This window comes from Vombatus ursinus, unplaced genomic scaffold (genome assembly GCF_900497805.2).
Source record: "Vombatus ursinus unplaced genomic scaffold, bare-nosed wombat genome assembly UNPS02006779.1, whole genome shotgun sequence".
Taxonomy (NCBI): Eukaryota; Metazoa; Chordata; class Mammalia; order Diprotodontia; family Vombatidae; genus Vombatus; species Vombatus ursinus.
Genome location: NW_020946557.1, coordinates 17,333,300 through 17,355,796, shown reverse-complemented (window position 1 = coordinate 17,355,796; position 22,497 = coordinate 17,333,300). Strand labels below are relative to the sequence as shown.

Genomic DNA, 22,497 nt, shown 5'->3' with positions numbered 1-22,497 from the left:
GGGGCTAGATTATGATGGACTTTAAAAATAGAGGAGTTTATATTTCATACTAGAGGTAACAGAAATAAATAGAAGACTACAGCCCACTAAATAGTCTTTCGAGGCCTTTCATTAGCTGTTGGGGAAAGATCCATTCTTTTAACCATATGAAGGACAAATACATACATACATATAATGTATATATTTTATTTTTAGTATTACTTTTATCCTTAACAAACACCAAATAAAAGGAACATATCCATATACACTGTATAAGAAATTGTACATGAAGTTGAATCCCCATAATGTAGTCTATTTTTCTTTTTAAGTATATAATAAATGTTATATGTAACTTTCAAAGCTTATTTGCTTTCCTGTGATTCTTTCAGGCTTTCTTTCTGTTCTCTTCTCTTTTGGAGGGGAGGCAAACCCTATCAACCTTCTCTCTCTCCTATGTTCCTCCCAAATGAAAAAGGAAAAGAAAAGAGAAAAAAAAATCCTTATAACAAATATACATGATCAAGCAAAACAATTTCCCACATTGGTCATGTCCAAAAATGCATGCCTTGTTCTGTATCTTGAGCCCAACACCTCTCTGTAAGGAGGGGGTAACTGGCCTTTTCTATTTCTAGAATCATGCTTGGTCATTGCACTGATTAGAGTTCTGAAGTCTTTCAAAGTTATTTTTCTTTACAATTTTGTTGTTATTGTATAAATTGTTTCCCTGGTTCTGCCTACTTCACTCTACATCAGTTCATATAAGTCTTCCCTGATTTCTTTGAAAGTATCCCTTTTGTCATTTCTTTTGGGCAATAATATTTTATAACATTCATATACCATAACTGGTTTAGCTTCGTTTCTAGTTCTTTGTTATAATTTTTTGTAAAGTCACTATAAATTTTTTTAGACATACGGGTCCTTTTCCTTTTTTCTGAACTCTTTAGGGTGTACATCTAGTAGTGGCATTGCTGGGTCAAATGGCATGAATGGTATAGTGACTTTTGGTGCATAGTTCAAAATTGCTTTCTAGAATGACTGGACCAATTCACAGCTGAAGCACAGCATTCATATGTTTGATTTCCCAAAACCTCTCCAACTGCTGTTTTCCATTTTTGGTCATATTTTCCAATCTGATGGGTAGGAGATAGAATTTCAGAGTAGTTTTAATTTGTATTTATCTAATTATTAGTTTTTTAAAGAATTTTTTTTCACAAGGCTGTTGATAGCTTGATTTTATTCCTTTGAAAGCTTCATTTTTTCTGACCATTTATTTATTGAGTAATGGATCTTATTCAAATAAATTTGAATGAGTTCCTTACATATCTTGGATATGAGGCCTTTACCAGCAAAACTTGCTATACAGATTTTCCCCCCATTTGTTTTACCTTTTAATTTAACTGCATTGGTTTTGTTTGTACAAAAACTCTAATTTTATGTAATAAAATTATCCGTTTCATCTTCTGTGATCCTCTCTTATCCCTTCTTGGGCATGGACAGATAAATGTTCATATGATGTCATCCCAGTCACCATCTTTTACATTCATTATCAGAGCACAGGAATGATGAGGAAAGAGTTATAGAAAGTAATGGGATTCTGTCTTCTGCATAGAGGTCTCCACAGATCAAGAAATCAACTTGTCCATGGAAGCCACTGTTGTCTTCTTTATTAATACTACTGATCTGTAAAGGAGGAGGCAGCATAGTACAAAGGAAAGAGCTATGAGGACCTTCATTCAAATCCCACCTTGGATACTTGTTACCCCTGTGACATTGTCAAGAGGACTATGCCTTCTTGGGCCTTAGTTTCTTCTTCTGTAAAAATTGTGAGACCAGACTAGATGACTTCTGAGATTTCAAGGTCCAGATTTATGAACCTATTCTGGTTATTGTCTTTCCAAGTTTTTAAAACAAGTTGATGCTTTGCAATGCAAAGTTAGTTATTGTCTTTCCAAGTTTTTAAAACAAGTTGATGCTTTGCAATGCAAAGTTATTTTCTACAAGTCTTCCTTTCTACTACAAGACTTTGCTTTTAGACAAGAGTGGAGACTATGACTAAACAAAGAATCTGACTGCCTGTGCTTTGTAGCCCTCGTTTGAACATTGATGGAAGCCCGTGAATGTTGAGTTAAATGAGCTGGTAATCATGAAAGTACAGGCAGTTACCAGATTACAAATGGTTTGTATTCCAAAGATCTGGATGTTAAGTCAGTGGTTTGAAATTCTGAAAGCATTTTCACACAAAAACAATGTTATCTATGGTAGCTACATTGCCAAGCTAGCCTACAAATGCGTATTTAACCAAAAAATATTAATATAGTATGATCATGAAAGGTGGCATGGTATAGTGGATAGAGAACTGGCTTCAAAGTTAGAGACCTATATTCAAGTCCTGTCTCTCATACATCCTAGTTGTGTAACTTTGGGTAAATCACTTAACCTCTTAGTGCCCGAGCATCTCTCTTTTCATGTTTCTTTTTTCTAAACTAAACAAACAACAAATAAAATGAGCATTTCCATGCACATAGTATAATGAAAAGAAGATTCTACGTGAAAGTCTGAGTCTCTTTACAGCTTACATCTTTTAAAATATATAATAAATTTAGCATATAATTTTCAAAATTCTGATTGTCTGAGATTCTTTCTAGATTTTCTTCTATTCTCTTCTGTCCATTATAAAAATGTTTCAATTACCTTTTTTTTTCCTCTCCTTTTCCTTGGTTTTTTGGTGACTAATTATTTCTACCCTTCCTTTCTCTCCCATTTCCCATACAAACTTAAAAAAAAAATTGAAATATACAACCAATATGCAAAACAAATTCCCACACTGGCCAAGTCCAAAAATGTATGTCTCATTCTACATCTTGAGTCCAGCACTTCTCTGTCAAGAGGTGGACTTTTTCAATGATCCTCTGGAATCATGGTTGGTCATTGTGTTGATAAGAGTTTCATATTTTTCAATGTTCTTTTTCTTGACAATGCTGCTGTTATTGTATAAGTTGTTCCCCTGGTTCTGCCTACTTCATTCTGTATCTGAGTTGGCTCAGTTCTCAGTATTCAGTAGTTTCTCTGAAACTGTCTTTTTGTTATTTCTTATAGTTCAATAATATTCCATTGTATTCATATGATATGATTTGTTGAACCACTCTCCAACCAATGGAAACCCCCTTAATTTTCAGTCCTTTGCAAAAAAAAAAAAAAAAGAGCTATTGTAAGTATTTTTTCATCTTTCTTTGATCTCTCTAGGGTCTAGTTCTAGGTAACTTTCTAAGACTATAATTTACAGAGGTGGTGACAACTTGCATGGAAAGAGGGAATTCCTTCACCTAAGATTTCCCTACACTAGTGAAATCAGAGACCTAGTCCTATCCCTATAGTAGAATCAGAGACTATCAGAAGCATACAATCATAGTTTTGTAATAATTCAACCAATTTGTCCAATTTGTAATAAGAAACAAGTACATTGAAAATAATAATAATGATAGCAGCTAGCATTAATATAGCACTTATTATGGGTCAAACACTGTGCAAAGTGCTTTACAAATATCTCACTTGTTCCTCACAACAACCCTGAGAGGTAGGGTTTATTATTATCCCCATTTTGCAACTGAGAACACTGAGGCAAACAAAGGTTAAAAGACTTGCCTAAGGTCACACATATAGTAAGTGTCTAAGGCAAGATATGAACTCAGGTCTTCTAGACTCCAGCTCAGTGCTCTATCTACTACACCACCTACTTTCCTGAAGATGTTGAAGATTAAGTGCCATGAATTGGGTAAACTGTATGTAACAAGGTATCAGAACAGGACAAGGGACGGGTGCAAATTATCTATGACAATCCTCTCCCTGCTACACTGAGGACTATTTCTAAACCAGCATGAAGGCTGAACAAGGCTGCTCCTACTATCAAATTTAAATAAAATATTGTTAATAAACTTCTTTAGGGGCTTAATTTTGGATACTAGAATTAGTGCAAAGGAGAAGCAAAAAAGACAAAGTATTTACCATACACAGTCATACAGTGTTGACTAAACTACATGCCACACTAGTTTGCAAAAAAACAAAAAACAGTGGTTACTTGGGGAAGTGAGTAGAGACGTTACAGAGTTATCAAGGTTTCATGTCATAGAATGAGATAGTCTACAGATTACGTAGGCAAAGAAAAATCCCTGCAGTGGTTTCAGATCAAGATTGTGGGGAGAGGCAGTGTATCTGGCCAGATCTTAGAGATTGATCTGGTTTTAATACTAACTTGGTTTAAAGAAGGAGGGTTTATAATTTATAATTCTAAGGGAAAATTGTGATTGCTTGAATTAGGTAGGTCTTACTCTTTGGCCTGACTTTACATTCTATCACTCAGGCAGCCAGTTCTAGAGAAGGCTTTCTGTACTTTCAGAGAGCAGCTTTCCAGTAGACTGGTTGTGTGCTGACAGTTCCCCTTTAGGCTCATTTCAGTTTATGTATCAGAAAGCATTTCAGTCTTGAAGCTGGCTTCTTAACTGGTTTTCATGGCTCTTACTTCTCACTCCCCTGCCTTTTTTTTCTGATTTACTTCACGATGGTAGTCAAATGATCCATTTTCTATTTTTTGAGATCATCTTCTTGCTGTTTACACACTTGACTTACTATTTTCGTAGCTTTGATAAGGACTATTTTTATTTTGTCCTCATGTCCTAGGACCACTACTAGGGAGGTATTTGTATTGCTTTTTTTTTTTTTTTAAATGAAAGGCATGTAGGCAAAATTTAACAACTCTCTTCTCCATATTTTTTACTATCCTCTTACTATACTTAGTATCGTATGAGATGTTCTACAGTCAGAGTTGAAGTTTACAGACATGGTATTCAATTCAATTCAATAAGCATTTATTCACTACCAACCAAATGTAAAGTATGTGCTAGGCACTGGGGAAACACAGATAAATATAAGAGTCTGCCTTCTTCCTTAAGAGGAGTTTACATTTCATTCAGGGTGATGATAGACATAACATGTATATAATATATATAACCATAATACATGGTAATTTGAAGAATGATCAAACAATAACAAGGGGAGGTGTTAGCTCATGGATAAAGTGGCTACAGGGCTGAGTCTTTAAGGCAGACAAGGATTCTGAGCGGGAAGAATGAGTAGGGAAATATATTTCAGACTTGCAGAACGGGCCTATGAAAATGTACAGAAGCAGATTAGCTAACAGGCTAGTTTGTGTTTCTAATCAGATAATAGCTAATAGTCTAGTCTGGTTGGAAAGTAGAGAAGAGTAAATAGTATGATATTAAACTGAAAAGTTAGGTTAGAGTCAGACTTGTGACTTAAATTCTAGTCTGAGGAACTTGTATTTTACCCTTGAGGCAACAGGGAGCTATTGAAGATTTTTGAATGAGGGAGTAACACTGGTAAAGTCTGTGCTTTAAGAAGATTAATTTGGTAGCTATATGGAGAATGAATCAAAGAGAGCAGAGATACTAAACAGAGAGACCATTTAGGAAGCTATTACAACAGACTAGGGGAGAAGTAATGAGGGCTGAAGTAGGGTAGTGGCTATGTATATAGAAAGACACAGAGGCAAATAAGAAATGCTATCAAGGTAGAATTCCTATGACTTGGCAATGGATTGATTATGGTGGCTGTGGGAGAGGTAGGAGTCAAAAACAATTCTAGGCTGCTAACCTGGATGATTAGGAAGACATAGCTACCCACAAAAAGAAGTAGGTAAGTTTTTAGGGGAAAATTAGTTCTGTTTTGGACATGTTGAACCTGACAGTGAGATTTCCCTCAGGTTACTGGTAATGTGGGCTTGGGGTTCAGAAGACGGAGTAGACCTCTCTATCTGTATTTGGTAGTATCTATGTAGAGATACTTAAACCAATAGAATCAGGAAGCAAAAGTAGAGAGGAAAGGGAAGAGGGCCCAAGATAGAGCACTGGCATACTCTCCTAGTAAGGAAGTTTACTTAATTGGGTGTTTTGGAGATGCATACTGCTGTAACTTAAGCAGTTTAATTATCATCCATCATTTCACTTCTGATTTAAAGGATAATTAAGTTTAAAATGAAATAAAGAGGAGACCCTTAAATCAATTTTTAAAAATCCGTCAAAATAAAAATCTCTTTGCTTGCTCTGCTTTGTACATCCAGTACCTAGCACACAATACCTTACATGTAGCACGTACTCAATAAATGCTTGTTGAACTGCATATACCCAACAAGTGTATATTAGAAGTTAAGCTTTTCAATAGTGAGGATTTCAGCCATTCCATCTATCTATGAAAATGGTCATAACAGACCCCTTGGAGCTGACAAACAGTAGCCATTAGGTCACAGATTTTCAGCACTGTAGTAGTAGCTTAACCGACTATGCTACAGAACAGTAGGAGACAGGCATTTAAAACTTAAAATTCAAGGTAGGTAGCTAACTGTGAGATTCAAAAGCAATTTGCAGTTCAATTCACAATGACAGCTGCATTCTCTAAGTAACAATGATAATAGGCCTGGAAAATTTGACAAAGGCAAGAAAGAATAGGAGATGAAATCAAATGCAAGTGAGAAAAAATACTGAAGGAAACTTATTTAACTCCTCCTAGTGAGTTACCTGCTGTGTTTATTACAGTTTTGAAATATGATAGACCCAGTAATAGTGGAGGACAAAGTACACTCAACCAATTTTTTTTCAATCACTGAAATAATTGTGTAGAACACATGCTTACCGAGCAAAATAGCCTTGTCTCCGTTCCTTCTTCTCTTCCTTGGTGTCCATGGTACCTGATCAAAAGTGCAAAGTGAGTATTTGAGGAAGTCCTTTTTAATCAGTGCTTCACATCCCTGGAGAAATCGAAAAAACAACAACACAACTTTAAATGAATGAGCTCATAACTGCCAATATCAAGCACAAAGCAGTGTATGCCCCATGACAAATATAGATAAACTTTAACCAGGAAATACAGATTGTGTGGTGCAGATAGAAAATGCTAACTCCATGTAAAATACAAATTGCCTTAGGAGGAGTTAAACTATTAAGTAATGAGGCTGATATGAACCTAAATGAAAGGATTTTTCTTATGGCAAAAGAATTCTTTCAAAAATTGGTCACAATGACAACTGTCAAGGTTCTTTCCAATTTAGAATTTAAACTCAACTTTTGCTACCACACTTAATGTCTATGGATTTTTATCTCACAATAAGTACAAAGAAAGAACAGTACATAAAATGATTGATAGGGATATGCTTTCCCCAGGAACCAAATAAGTAAAATCAGTATTATCTTTGATCATGAGACTACCCACAAATGCAAATACCTAACATCAATTTTCAAAACATAGTGTAGGGGGGAAAGCATTAGCTTTGGAGTCAGAGCATGTGGGTTCAGATTCTGGCTCTTCTATTTTACTAGCTGTGGGTCCTTTGGCAAGTCACTTAATTTCTTGGGTTCTCCATCTTTAAAAGGAGGGAGTTGGATTAGATGACCTCTAAGGTCCCCCTTCCAGCTATGTAACTATGATCTTAAAATGAAAAGTAGGGACTTAGAAGGGAAACCTGATATATCCATTCTGTAAAAGGCTGGCCTTTGGTTTCTGCTAAACAGAATTCATTCTAAGGCAGGCCTCATAAAGAAGAATTTTGAAAGGCTGTTACCAGACTCTTCTTCTTGCTTTCATCAGGTGACTCATCTGCTTCTAAACCATCAATGACTCCCCTACTGTCTAATGCATAATGTCTAAACACGTCTGCCTAGCATTGAAGGCCCTACATGATCTGGCCCCAACTATACATATAAATTAGTTCTTTAACTCACTCAACAAGTAGCAATTGAGTGGCCTGCTATGTGTAAGACATGATGCTAGGTGCCAACATCATGAGACAAAAAATTTTAAGACAGTCCCTGACCTAAAGTAATTTATAATCTACTAGACTTGTACACAAAATAGCTACTAACAGGGCAGTCATATGAGTAGCACAACCAGATCTTTTAAAATAGGAGTCAAGAAGAGGGAAGGATTATATCTGGTTGTGGAGATTAGGAAGTCTTCATTAACAAAGTGCCATTTGCTATAAAACTGTGCATACCCTTTGATCCAGCAATACCACTACTAGGGTCTATATCCCAAAGGGATCATAAAAAAGGGAAAAGGACCCACATGTACAAAAATATTTATAGCAGCTCTTTTTGTGATGACTAAGAATTAGAAATTGAGGGGAGGCCCATCAATTCAGGAATGGCTGAACAAGCTGTGGTATATGAATGTAATGGAATACTATTGGTCTATAAAAAATGATGAGCAGACAAATTTCAGAAAAACCTGGAAAAACTCACATGAACTGAGTGAAGTGAGCAGAACCAGAAGAACATTGTACACAGTAACACCAACACTGTGTGATGATCAACGCTGATAAACTTAGCTCTTCTCAGCAATACAATGATCTAAGACAAATTCCAAAGACTCATGATGGAAAATGCTATCCACATCCAGAGAAAGAACTATGGAGTCTGAATGTAGATCGAAGTATACTATTTTCTTCCCCCCTCCCCTTCTCATAGTTTTTCCCTTTTGTTCTGATTCTTCTTTCACAACATGACTAATGTGGAAATATGTTTAATATGAATGTATATGTATTAACCTATATCAAACTGCATGCTGTCATGGGAAGGGGGAAAAATCTGGAACTCAAAATCTTATAAAAAAGAATGTTGATAACTAAAAATAAATAAATAGAAAAAACAAGGTGCCATTTGAGTTAGTACTACAAGGATGTGGAAAGATTTGTTTCGGGAATGACAAAAAGGATAGGTTTTGATAGACTGAGCATAGATTTCATGTAGATGAGTAGTGGGAGATATAGAAAAGTTGGGTCTAGATTGCTAGATAACAAACTAAGAAACCTGTTCTTTACTTTGTGGGCAACAGAAAAACATTGAAAAGGGAGCAATATGATTAAGATTAATCTGTCATATGGGATGTAGCAGCACATATGTAAGAGTGTGTGTGTGTGTGTGTGTGTGTGTGTGTGCTGAGTGGTAGGAGACTGGAGAAAGAGATACTACTAATAAGGGGGCCACTGTAACAGTCTTGGCAAAACATAATAAAGGTCTGACCTTAGGTATTGGTGGTGTACATGATGAAGAGAATCCAGAAACACTATAAATCAAACTCATCTAAAGGAGAGTGATCGGAATCAATCAATCAACATTTATTAATAAGTATCTATTATGGGCCAGGCATTGTCATAAGAATGTTAATAGGACTGGAAATCATGCTATAATGATACAATACATATACATATAAACTGATACATGCTCAATTGATATATATACACACAAATGTGTACATATACATATATATGCATATGCATATGAGCTTAAAGAACTAGAGATATTTAGACTGGAAAAGAGACAATTTTGGAGGGAAAGGATATGAGTGGTATTACATTTTTTGAAGGAGCAGTAAGAGTGCTAGGCCTTGAGTGAGGAAAACCTGAGTCCAAATTCGCCTCAGACACTTAGTAGCTGTGTGACCTTGGGTAAGTCACTTAGACCTGTTTGCCTCAGTTTCCTCATCTGTAAAATGAGCTGGAGAAAGAAGCAGCAAAGCACTCCCATATCTTTGCCAAGAAAACCCCAAAAGGTCACAAAAAGTCGGACATGGCTGAAAACAACATGTCTAAGAGGGATGAAACTGTTGTGCTTGGTTCCAGAGAACAAAACTAAACTGTGTAGAAATAACAGAAAGGTGAATTTTGTACCACCCTTTCCTCCTGGATACTCTCTCCTTTCTGGGTTTTTGTGACACTATTCTTTCTCCCAGTTCTCTCCTCTATCTGTCTAGGTCCTTCCTTTTCAGTCTCCTTTGCTTGTCCATCATCCATATCATGAATCCTAACTGAGTTGTCCTCCAAGGTTCTAAGTCCTCATACTCTTCTCTTTCTATACGCTCTCTTTTGATGAACTCATCAGCTCCCAAGGGTTTAATTATCATCTCTCTGCCAGTGCCTCACAGATGTAGCCAGTCCCGGTGTAATTAGGGTATGTGGAGTGGCCACTCACTGTATAGTACCTTGCACTTTTCATAGGGGCATATTGACCTACTCATTTTATGGGCTGGTTTGCTCACTTTAACCTGCCCTCATGCTGGCAGGTCTGGATCATCATGTGGTGACATTGTAATTCTCTAGGATCCTAGATGTTATCCTGCTGAGGGGAAGCACTCCTCCTACTCATTAATCTAGTACTTGAGCCCTCACCAATACATTCCTATTTATACAAACAGTCACTTACAATCATGACACTTTTAGATCTTAAACATAATAATTTAGTTAACAATAAGGTAAAAGAAATAATATCACAGGTACCCACACATTAAGGTGGATGCATAAGTAATAAAAACATCACAATACACATGTAAACCTGGATCACATTATCCCACTAATGCACTCTATATCTAAGGGAAGAATGTGCATACACTTACAGAAATCTGCTAAAAAGAAAATGAATAAGGAAATGCCATATTTAGGGTAACTCACAAATGTGGAACTATAAAGTTTGATGTCCTCTTTCTATATCAAAAACTGTCTGTAAAAGTTCCTTTTTGAGAATTATTTTTGAGTTTTTTTAAGCAAGAACAACTTGTTCAACAAGTTGTATAAATTTTTCCACTGATGATCTCACATATAACACTCATCTTGTATCTTTATGTCTTTGCAATAGCCACCTCCCACGCCTGGTAAGGATTCTTATATTACTGTTGCCTCAGAATCTCTTTCTTCCTTCAAGTTTCAGGTCAAGCACCACCTTTTACATAAAGCCTTCCTTGAACTCCACTACAGCTAGCCCCCTCCCTCCCAAGCTATCTTATTGTTTACTACTTTGTACTTAATTGAATATATTCTTATTATATTTATGGTATATATGTTTCTATATGTACTTGTTATCTCTCCCATTAGAACATAAGCTTCCTGTCAAGTAGGGAGCTTCATTCACTTTATTTGTGCATTCAGAGACTAGCAGAGTGTGCCTAGCACATAGTAGTTACTTAATACTTACTGATTGATTAATCCTAAATTCAATGATTCTACTCTAAATTAAAGACTAAATTCAACTCATAGTTTAAGTATAAAATGGCACATATAATGACATTACCTCACAAGTATTGTAATGAAGATTATTTTCTATACCACCAGGGGATTTAACTATCTGTATCCATGACACTGTTCAAAGAATACTTTTAGAAAAAAACTATTTAGGTGCAAAGACACAGCTCACAGATGTGTCAAATCAGTGCTGGTAGTATATGTGACACATATGTTGCTTTTTTTCATTTAAACATCTGCCTTACCAGTCTAAATAGTGGCCAAACCTCCCCTGCCTCCAAGTATATGGCTTGTACAAAGTGCAGAGCACAATCCTGTATCAAATAAGCTAACAATAATGTAAGCAACAAGGATGAGGAATGGTAATGATAAAAATGAACAAAAATTTACTCAAAAGAAACATAAAATAAACTTCATAATAAGCAAATTTTATATTAGAGTTTTATGCAATTATTTTTCAGTTTACACACATTATATATATGTATATATGTACACATATACATATATATATATATTTTTTTACAGTATCATCAATTTTGAACTTGAAAGAATCTTTAAGATCTAGAGAGTGATTTACCCAAGGTCAGAGTTTGGATTTGAGCCAATATCCTCTGATGGCAAATCCAATGCTCTATCTACTATGCGCTTTCCTTTTAAAGATTGTTTTAGGCATATAGCCTAAACTATTTGAACCAACACATACGCTTCACCTATCCTTCTAGTATTTTTATACCCACTCAAGCAGTCAGCTCTACAAACACCCAAATGTACGTAAGATGTCCTTCAGTTGTTTTTCACATAACATGTTTCTTAATACACAAATATAACTGCTGTGTTTAGATCTTGATTACACTGTAACTTGGACACCCAAGGAACAAAACAAAATGTGCCTGTAAGAACAGCTTCTCCCATAGGATACTTAAGCCACAATATGGCACCTTCTCATTCTCAATCAAGGCTTCATTTGCATCCGTGTATGAGAGCTATATTCAAATTTCTGATCATCATTCAAGGGCAGAAATTTGAATGGCTCATTCAATAAAAAAAGAGGAAAACAAGCATACAACACACACACACACACACACACACTGAATACTTTGAAAGATCTGTGATTTCATCAATATGGCTACTCTTTCCACTGATGGAAATTACACCCTCTTACAAGTTGTGGTATTCTCAAAATTCATGACCTAGCCTTCTGGTAATGAACCTCTCTGAACTTAAGCTTGTCCTTAAAAGACAAGATGATACACAATTCATCCTGAGACCTTCTTATGCTCTACCAGCTGAGCCATCTGGAACCCAAACTCACCTCAGCTGAACAACACATTAGCACAAGATTTCAGTAGAAGACATACTTTATGAATAAATAAATATACACTCCAAATTTTGCCATTAATTAGGCGAATGATTAAAAAAGTTCGGAGGAGTGAAGGGACAGTGATACTTTTTATAAGTATGGCTAAGGGAGCATTCACAACTAAATAAAGAATAGAGGTGACCATAGAAGACAAAATGGGTTGATTATGAAAATTGTAAAACTTTTACAAAGAGAAAATCAATGTAGTTAGACTTAGAAGGGAAACATTTTTTTAAATAAAAGTCTAATATCCATGAATGAGCAGCTAGGTGGCACAGGGGATAGAGTGCCAGCCCTGGAGTCAGGAAGACTCCTCTTTCTGAATTCAAATCCAGCCAGAGACACCTACTAGAGGACAAGTCACTTAACACGGTTTGCCTCAATTCTTCATCTATAAAATGACCTGGAGAAGGAAATGGCAAATCACGGCAGTATCTTTGCCAAGAAAACCCTAAATGGAGTCACAAAGAGTCACACATGACTGAAAAATGACAAAAACAACAGCAATATCCAAGATACGTAAAAAATTGATACAAATAGATAAAAAATGAAAATCATTCACCAATACTCAAATCCAGGAGGGGATTGGAGATGATACCAAATGAGGATCAGTTGAGAGGTAATGTAGCACACTGGTAGAGAGCTGACCTAAAAGCCAGGAAGACCTAGCTAGATTTAAGTCTTGCCTCTGACAGAGCCTAATTCTGTGATCCTAGGCAAGTCTCTTAGCCAGTCATCACTTCAGAAGACTAATGATGAAGCATGCTTTCTACCTCTAGACAGAAAGGTGATCAACTAGAGGTACAAAATTAAATACACATTTTCAGACAGGGTCACGAAGTTGATTTGTTTTGCTTAACTATACTAATTCATTACTAAGGAATTATTAGAAGGGAGGCCTTCTATTTGGGATGAAGGATGGAGGAGTTAGTGAATAGTAATAGAGATGCAAAAAAAAAAAAAGACAGAAAGAAGGAAGAAAGAAAAGAAAGAGGAAAAGAGCATCAATAAAACATTTTTAAAAAGTACTCAAAACTAAAAAAAATATAAAAGAAGCAAAACTAGGGGTAGGTAGGTGGCGCAGTGGATAGACAGAGCACTGGCCTTGAAGTCAGGAGGATCTGAGTTCAAATCCGACCTAAGATAACACTCACTAGCTGTGTAACCCTGGGCAAGTCACTTAACCCCAATTGTCTCACCAAAAAAAAAAAAACAAAAAACAAAAGAAGAAGCAAAACTAAGTTCAGAAAGGGACACAAATAGGAAAATTTTTTACCGCCCTATTAAATTTAATATACACCCTTAAAAATCAAGCTGTAAGTAACAAGTTCACAGTTGTAAATATAATACTTTTTTGTTCTTTATAATGTTGAAATGTTTGTGTCTATTGATGATAAAAGTTCATGATAAAAATTCAAATTAAAACAAATATCCAACTGGGAAACAATTTTCTTCATCATTTAATTAAATGAATTATGTTTTAAGTTTTTGAAACACAATTAAGATATATCAGAATATTTTCTTTGGTGGGTTGGCAGACTACTTGCTCTATTTGTTGATTTGAAGCATAATCTTTAGCCAATCTATTTCTCCACTGAAAATGAATTAATAAATGAGAATGTAACCTGTCGCTATGGAAACACAACCCCAGAATTCATCAACTACTGATGTTTTGGAATTAGAATTTCTGGGAAGGTCTTTGTGCAAATATCTGGGACTGCATTACAAAGATTTCTGGGAGAAAGATTCTGGAAGGAGACAAGCCAAAATGGGAGTGCAGAATCTGCAATTCAACCCCTCCCCCCATCTTGGGATCCTGTAGTAATGTTTACTCCCAGTGTTTTGCTTTCCAATTATCCTTTCCTGAGAGACTATGATATTCTGCTGTTGCTGCTGCTGCTGCAGGCAAAGTGATGGGGCTGTTTGCTATGTTGATCAGACTGAGGCAAGACCCAAAAAGGGAAAACTGTTATGAACTGAGAGTGATTATTAGTGATAGCTCTCTGAGTCTCTCGGCAGGGAATGGGAGCAAAATGCAATTAACTGTCCCCACCCACTCCCAAGGCATTTGCATCTATCTACTCCTTCCCCTCCAGGCAAAAGAGAATAAAGCAGTTATTGGATCTGAAAGTACTTTGCACTGACTGACTGCATGTAGCCATGAATTTACAATCCTCCTCTTTGGTCTTTGTTCTCTCATAGCTACCATTCATTCCCTTTTTATGTAAAGAAATCTAGGAGCTGCTAATCTTTGGTGTATGTGGTTAATATTAGCAGTGCCAATAGAGATTTGGGAGAATGGGTGAGTCTGATAGGAAGCAAGACGCAAATTCAGTAAGAAGGGGATCCCACCTAGGAATCAAAACATTTTGGCACCACCCAGTGATGATGTTCCTTAGCCAGGTCAAGGTGATAATCAGGTCTGGCAGTAAGTGAAGAGAGAGGGACTAATAACCCCAAATGAATCAAATCCCTGGACAAAGCAGAATAAATTTAGGGAGCCAACCAGAACTTGGGAAAGGGGGCCCTTCGCTGGTGTACGCTTAGGTTTCCCACTGGTCTACCTATTTCCTTCCAACTTACAAGTGGATGAGGACTTACAAGAGGGATGATCTAAGTGCCCATTATCTTACTATTATTATTATATCATCTATATTTATCTATTGAGATTACAAGTGAGGACATCTATACCTTGTTACAAAAATACAGATAATCAGTGTGAGGTCTTGGGTTTCAATCCTGGTTTTGCACTTTCTATCTGAATAACTTTAGGCAAATCACATAATCTGTTTCGTCATGAAATAGATGTCATGTAAGTCCTCCTTAAGGAAAAAGAAAGAAGGAAAGGAAGAAAGGAAAAGAAAAAGAAATCTATAAAACTATGAGATAACATAAAAGAATTAACAAAAGAATTGTCATCTTTCTAGGGACTCAAATGATATGATTCTAAGTCCCTTCAAGCTCCAAATTTCTATGATTTCATGAAATGCCTTCCTTCTGAGGATGCTGAATGGTTCAAAGACATTCTCTTATTACTATCTTCACTATTTATGTGAGAAATCAGGTGTTAAGCATCGTTCCACCTGCAGAAAGAGGACAAGCTCAAGGAGGAGAAATGATTTGCTGAAAATCATGCTCAAAGTCATCAGCAGCACTGAAAACAGAACACAGGCCTACCCCCATCTCAGTGCACTGACCACAAAAGAACATTTCCTTATTGTCCCTGTTTATTGGACACCCACCATGTGCCATAACTATTCAGGGAAAGCACTGCAGATAGTTACAACATGCCCCACAGTGCTAACAGGGAAGGTCCCCAGTGGCCACAAAAGATAATGCTGTTATTAGCAACAAGAGAAGAATTCCACAAGGGACCAACTCACAGAGCACTCAAACAACCATTGAAGCCTTTATTAAGCACCTACTATGTGTCAATCCTGATAAGTACTGGGGATATAGTGACAGAAATAAAAGTCATTGCTCTCAGGGAGTTTAAATTCTAACAAGTGAAGCAAGTATATAAATAAGTACATAGAAAATATATTCAGAATAATTACAAGATTATGGGAGAGAGCAGCTCTGGGAGATCAGAAAAGGCTTCAGAAACTGGCACTTGGAGTGTTTTAAAGGAAACAAGGAATTCCTTGAGGCAAAGTGAGGTGGGAGTACATTCTAGGTCTGGGGACAGCCAAGGCAAAGGTGATGTGACAAGAGCTAGAGTTTCTAGTGTGAGGCATTATCAATAACAAGTGCAAATTACCTGCATGAATGAGTGAATGAGAAAAACGTTTATTACTTACTATGTGCTGAGCACTGTGATAAATGCTGGAGATATAAACAGGAAGGCAAAAGGGGCCATCCTTAAAGAGGCAACATATTAATTAGTGGGAGCCAATATATACATAGTTGGTTTCAGCTACAAGTCAGAAGAAAAGATCCAGTAGTTCTTAAGGTACAGTGGCAAAGCAGATGGTAATACATTTCCTTTGATGTCATTCCATTGATAAAACCATATCCATTTCTGATGTTGAATGATCTGAAAATCCTAGGATTTAGGTGGCTAGAACTTTCTTTTTCTGGTGAAGAATAGCTGTGGCTGCTGGGGAAACAGGGGTTGAAGAACTTGTTGAGGAGTCAAATCTCCACAAGGGGTGCTCCTCTAGACAACTGCTACAGTAGCTGGGCTGATAGTCTGGAGGTGCTGTTTTTCCTGGGTCTCTTGAACTTACCTGTCTGATGGTGGCAGCTGCTTGGTGGGTGGTGTTAGTGCTTTGAGGAATGGCAGGGCCCTTCTCCACTAGAGTTGAGGTAAGACTGGTGGTCTGGGGGTGGGGAAGATTGCAATTTCTGGGGCTCTTAGTCTCTACATTCTGAGATATCTCCACCAGTGTCTGAGGGTATCAGTTCTTAGGTCATGGAGTTCATTACCTGGCCCAGAGTCTTCTGTCCCCTCTTTTAAATTTGGGACCTGGGTGAATCACTTAACTTCTCTCACTCTTAATTTCCTTATCTGCAAACCCAACTCACAAGGTTGTTGAGGGAATCAAATAAGATAATACATATAAAGTGCACTGTAAATCATAAAGCTCACTGTAAATCATAAAGTTAATGTTAACTATGATTATTATAGTATTTTTGTTAAATCCAATAGCTTTCTCTCAGTCCTCATTCTTCTTGACTTCTATGCAATGTCTGACGCTGTTAATGACCCCCTCTTTTTGAATATTCCCTTCTACCTTAGTTTCCTGACACTCCTCTGTCATGGTTCTGCTTCTACCTGACAAATCCTTCTGAGACTCTCTTGCAGAATCATCATCCATGTCCTGTCCCCTCTGTGTGGATGTATCTCAAGATTGAATCCTAGGCGCTCTTCTCTCTCCACACTTTCTCTTGGTGAAATAACAACAACAACAACAACATTTATATAGTGATTACAATATGCCAGGCATCGTGCTAAGTGCTTTACAATTATTGTCTTATTTGATTCTCACAAGAACCCTGGGAGGGTGGTGCTATTATTATTCTCATTTTACAGATGAGGAAACTGAGACAAACAGAGGTTAAGGGACTTGCCCAGGGTCACACAGATAGTAAATGGTCTGAGGCCAGATTTGAACTTAAGTCTTCCTAACTCCACATCTAGCATTCTATCCACTGTACCACCTAACTGCCAATCTCATCAATTCCCATGGATTCAACTATTCTTTCCAGGAAAATAATTCCCAAATCAATGCATCCTGTATTCATCTCTCTCCTGAGCTCCAGTACCACATACACAATTGTTCATCTCCATGTGGATGTCTCATATGCATCTCAAAATCAACAAGTTCAAAAAAGAATTCATTATCTTTTCCCATAAACCTCCTCCTCATTCTAACTTCCCTATTTCTGTTGATGGTACTGCTATTCTTCTAATCACCCACACAGAGTCAAAGAAAGGCTAAAACAATCCCTTACCCTCAAAGAACTTACAATCTAAAAGGGGGAAAGCTTGCAAATAACTATGTACAAACAAGATATATACAGGACAAATCAGAGATGCTTTTTTTGGAGATGCTTTTTTCCCCTTTATTGCTGTTTGATAGATTTGTATAGACCATAAATTCAGAAGTGATTAACACAATCAAAGTTTCAGATTATGTTTTGGGGAAAAAATAAATGCAATGCCTTTTTAAAAAAATCAATGGAATAAACTGACTAAAGAATTTTTTAAGAAAGTGGATTTGACTATATTTTAGGTCTATTATCTAGTAGAAACAATAAAGTACATTTACTAAGCAATTCTCCATTCCTCCAATGAAAAGATTATAAATATTTTGTGTTTTGCTGGTCACTAATGAAAGCACACTTAAAATATACCAGTTTATCTATAGGATTTAAAAAATACACACTGAAAAAATAGCTAAATGATCATTCCCCTTTAATATGCCTCAGTATTCAAAATGATAATACAGACCAAAAAAGGCATTGGGGGATGGGTAATGAAAAAATACTGTGCATATCAATACTATGCCATTCAACAAGAACTTACTGAGTACTTTTTATGTATAAACAGGACTATAATTAATAGAAAACTGATCTTTGTTATTGTCCTCTTGACTCGCATAATCTTTTAATAATGATTTTGGTTTCAGCACAGTATAGAAGAAAAAAATGCTTGATTTGAAGTTAGAGGACCTGGATTCCAATTCATGCTCCTATCCTGCTAGTTCTGTAGCCTTGGACAAGTAATTGAAACTCCCTGAGCCTCAGGTTCCTCATTTGAAAGATAGGAACACTTGCATTGCTTACCTCATAAGTTATTGGCAGGGGGAGGGGAAGTGCTCTGGAAACCTTTAAGTATATGATACATATATACATACATATACATACATACATACATACATACATATATATATTACATATACACACACATACACATATATAATTTATACCCATTATATATAAGCACACCACACACACACACACATACACACACACACATAATAAAACACCCTCCTCACTGGTACAGATCACTAAACCTCTAATAACTTAGTAGTTGGTCTTCAAGAGTTGCACTGGAAAAAAAAGACCCTGCAGCAACCTGGTGATGAGCTTCTCTGAACTTAGACTCAGTTTTGTATAACTCTGTGAGCCATTAGTGAGCCCATCCTTGCAAGTTTTCCAGTAAAATCTCTGTTTAAGGAGGATGCCCAAGGCAGCTATCTCTTCATTTCTCATCCAGCTGTGCTCCTCTGGATTTCTCTATCATATCCCCAGGAACGTCACCATCTTGCAAGATCACATCAGCCCGGGTACTCACACCTTATCAATACCCTCTGCCCCTGGGACCCCTCTAAAGGATGAAGCTGTAGAGCTTCTCCTAATACCTCCCTTTGTTAAGAAGATGCCCTGGTCAGCCATCTCTTTATTTCCCAGCCAGATGCACTCCTTTGGACTTCTCCATAACGCTCCCTGATACTAAGTAGTACTCTTCCCTCTCATTCTCCTCTCTCCTCCCCTTTTCAGTTCCCTTTTGTGTGTTGTCTATCAACAATGCTTAGCACTGTGCTGGCACATAGAAGGCACTAAATAAATGTTTATTGACTAACTGATTGACCTCACAGGATATTACCATCAAGAACCAAGAGTCACCACTGGGGTGGTCACCACTAGGATTTAGTGGAGCATCTTTAAAATTTTAAAACTTTAAAGCATTACATAAACCTGGGTTGTTATGAACATTGTGCACCCAGCCCTGGGCTATGTACAGAAAAATCTACAGATGTAAAAGGTATTGCTGAGTGGATTGCTGCTTTCATGGTTTTCAGATTTCATGAAGTTAGAAAGATGAGACTGACTACACATGTCACAATTAGAAAAACAACACAAACCAGAACATAATCAAATGCCAAAATGGGTCATACATATAATAAGTACTTTGAGGGGTCTGGGAATGAAATTGTTAGGGAAGGCTTGCCAAAGATAAAAGATTTACCAATAAGTAACTACATGCCAAGAAAATACACCAAGGTTTTGGCAGTGGTACACTATTAGTGATTCCAGTGGTATGCTAAACATACTGTTACTATAATTCTGCAAGACTTATATAAACTTGATATACCATAGTCTAGGTATGACCATAATTTTTTAAAGCCTATTGTCATTTGCAAGTTCAAAAAAATGGGATCAAGTGCAAAGACTGAAGCAAAGCTAAATCACTCATAACAAATAAAATCTACCTGTGAAATCAGATTAGCATATGATAGCCAACAATCTCCACTGTGGAAAGAGCTAGTCATGTGCCTTTCAGGTAAAGCATTCAAAAATACTGGATTGAGTCATTCAGCATGCACACAGTTCAAAGTACTTTATCCTTTAAAGAGTTACACAATTATTATCCATCTATGTATAAAGCATACATGATCTCAAGGACACCCACATCAACTCTAAAAATTACACATAACACTCGTTGTGAATAGGAAAACATAGAAATACCCTGATCCATAAACTAAGGATTTTTGGAGATGGAGGTCAAAATTGCACACTCAATATTACTTTGCATTCAAATGAAACAGTGGACTCTTCAAATGAAGAATCAATGTGGAATAGAGGAGAGATAGCTGACTCTGGAGTCAGGAAGCCAGGAGTTCAAATCCCACCTCTTTTACATATTGACTATGTGAGCCTAAGCAAGCCACTTAACTTCTCAGGTTTCTAGGTAACTCTAATACTGTAAGTTGCAGACAGGTGCCAATCTGCATTGGGAGGGGAAGCTTACTTGAATGAGTTTCCTATACCAATGTACTTATTGAATCCCTAATATATGCTGAAAAGAGGTGTACTAGGAACTAAGAGAAATTCAAAAGCATAAAAAAAAAAAAGACAAAGCCCCTGCCCTCAAAGAATTTATAGTCATTTGATGAGATATGTACAGGAAAAAAAAATAACAGTGCAAGGCAAATGCGCAAAGTAGTGGTATAAACAGTGAGTAATATAGATGTCAAAGGCAAAGAGAAGTGAGTCAATAACATTCAAGGCATACATATTTGCTGGTTGGAGGTACTAAAACTCAATACGCAAAAGATAAGAGCATTCTAGGTAACGCTAATAGCATAAACAAAAATTTGTATATAAGTATTTATATGGTGTGTGAAGAAGTGTGAGGAGACCAGCTTCACTGGAAAACAACTCACTTTAGAGAGCTGTGAAAATTAAGGTTCGATAGGAAAAATAGAAACAAATAATAGAAGGCCTAGAGGGACAGGGATGAGGAATATGCTTTACAGGAAGCTGAGAACAATTTTTCTCTCTCTCTCTCACTCTCTCTCTCTCTCTCTCTCTCAGTAGAAACAGTATCATGCCTACATAAATATAAAATAATTTGTAAAATCTTATAGAGAGGGTGGTATATGAGTACTATGCCTCGTAAAACAATGAGAAGGTGTAGAGGAAAAAACAAGTTAACAGAAAGCTTGGTAAAAAACAAAAGCAAAAAACAATTAAGTCAAATAATCCCAAGAGCATTCAAGGCTGAAACTGGAAGGAATGAAATAAATAGATAAAAAATGGAAATATGTCAAAAATTTCTATAATAATTTTTTTCTCCAACAAAGACAGTGGAGCCATCACATTTGCATTCCAACAACACAGTTTCTGATGTTTTACATGAGAAAGTAGAAATGGCAATACAGAAAACAAAGATGAGAATGCAGCTTGAACTGACCCAATATCCACAAAAGTGGTCTGTATTGGAATTGACATAATTGAAGTAATGATTCTCAAGGTATCTGACAGGGGAGAAGATATCAGATGCTTAGAAAAAATAATGGACATTATTACTACTAAAAAGGGCAATTAAAAAAATGTTCCTACCAACCCACTGTCCTAACTCTACAAAACCTTCAAGATAATCCACATATGTATCAAGGACATCATTGATGAAGGTATGAGAAGAGAACAGGAAGGTTTTTTGAAATTACATAGGAAAAGACACAAAAAAAGAAATATATAGGAAACCACAAATTTCCATTTCATACTGCTCATTTAAAAAGAAGTATGTAATAAATTCTATAATTCACAGTCAAAACTATTCTGCTTGCCTATGTTTTTTTCTGAACTTCCTTCTCTTTTCTTCTGGGCATTTTTGACAGTTTAAATGGCTCTCTTTTTTAGGCGGGCCTCCCCTTTTGCTAGACATCCCTTTCCTCTCAACCCTCAATTAAAAATTTAGGGGAAAAAACCATAAACAGATAAGCATGGTCAAGAAAAATGAACCAACAAAGAGGTCATATCCAAAAACATATGTCTTTCTGTCCCTTGCATTCATATCTCCTTTGTTAGGAGATGGGTAATGTACTTTGTCATCAGTTCTCTGGAAAAAATAATTGGTCATTTCATTGATACTTAAATCTTTGGCAGTCACTTGTCTTTACAATGTTGCCATTATTATGTATGTATGTATATACACTGTTACTTTGGTAAGATTTACCACTTTTTCTTCTAAGCTATTTTATTCTTCTTCTGATCCTTTCCTCTACAACTTTATTTAAATTTTTAATCCCTTGCTTCATTTCTTCTATGTATTCATGTAATCCTTTGG

The 22,497-nt window shown here is 36.5% G+C and overlaps 1 protein-coding gene across 2 annotated transcripts in view; it reads right to left on the bottom strand.

Moving 5' to 3' along the window:
* NCOA7 (nuclear receptor coactivator 7) overlaps window positions 1-22,497 on the bottom strand; it is a 167,848-nt gene that overhangs the window by 133,154 nt on the left and 12,197 nt on the right. For both annotated transcript variants that reach the window (XM_027848569.1, XM_027848568.1), the window contains exon 2: window positions 6,682-6,796. In XM_027848569.1, coding sequence (XP_027704370.1) covers window positions 6,682-6,731 — 50 coding nt within the window. In that variant the 5' untranslated portion in view covers window positions 6,732-6,796. The remainder of the gene's footprint in view (window positions 1-6,681; window positions 6,797-22,497) is intronic.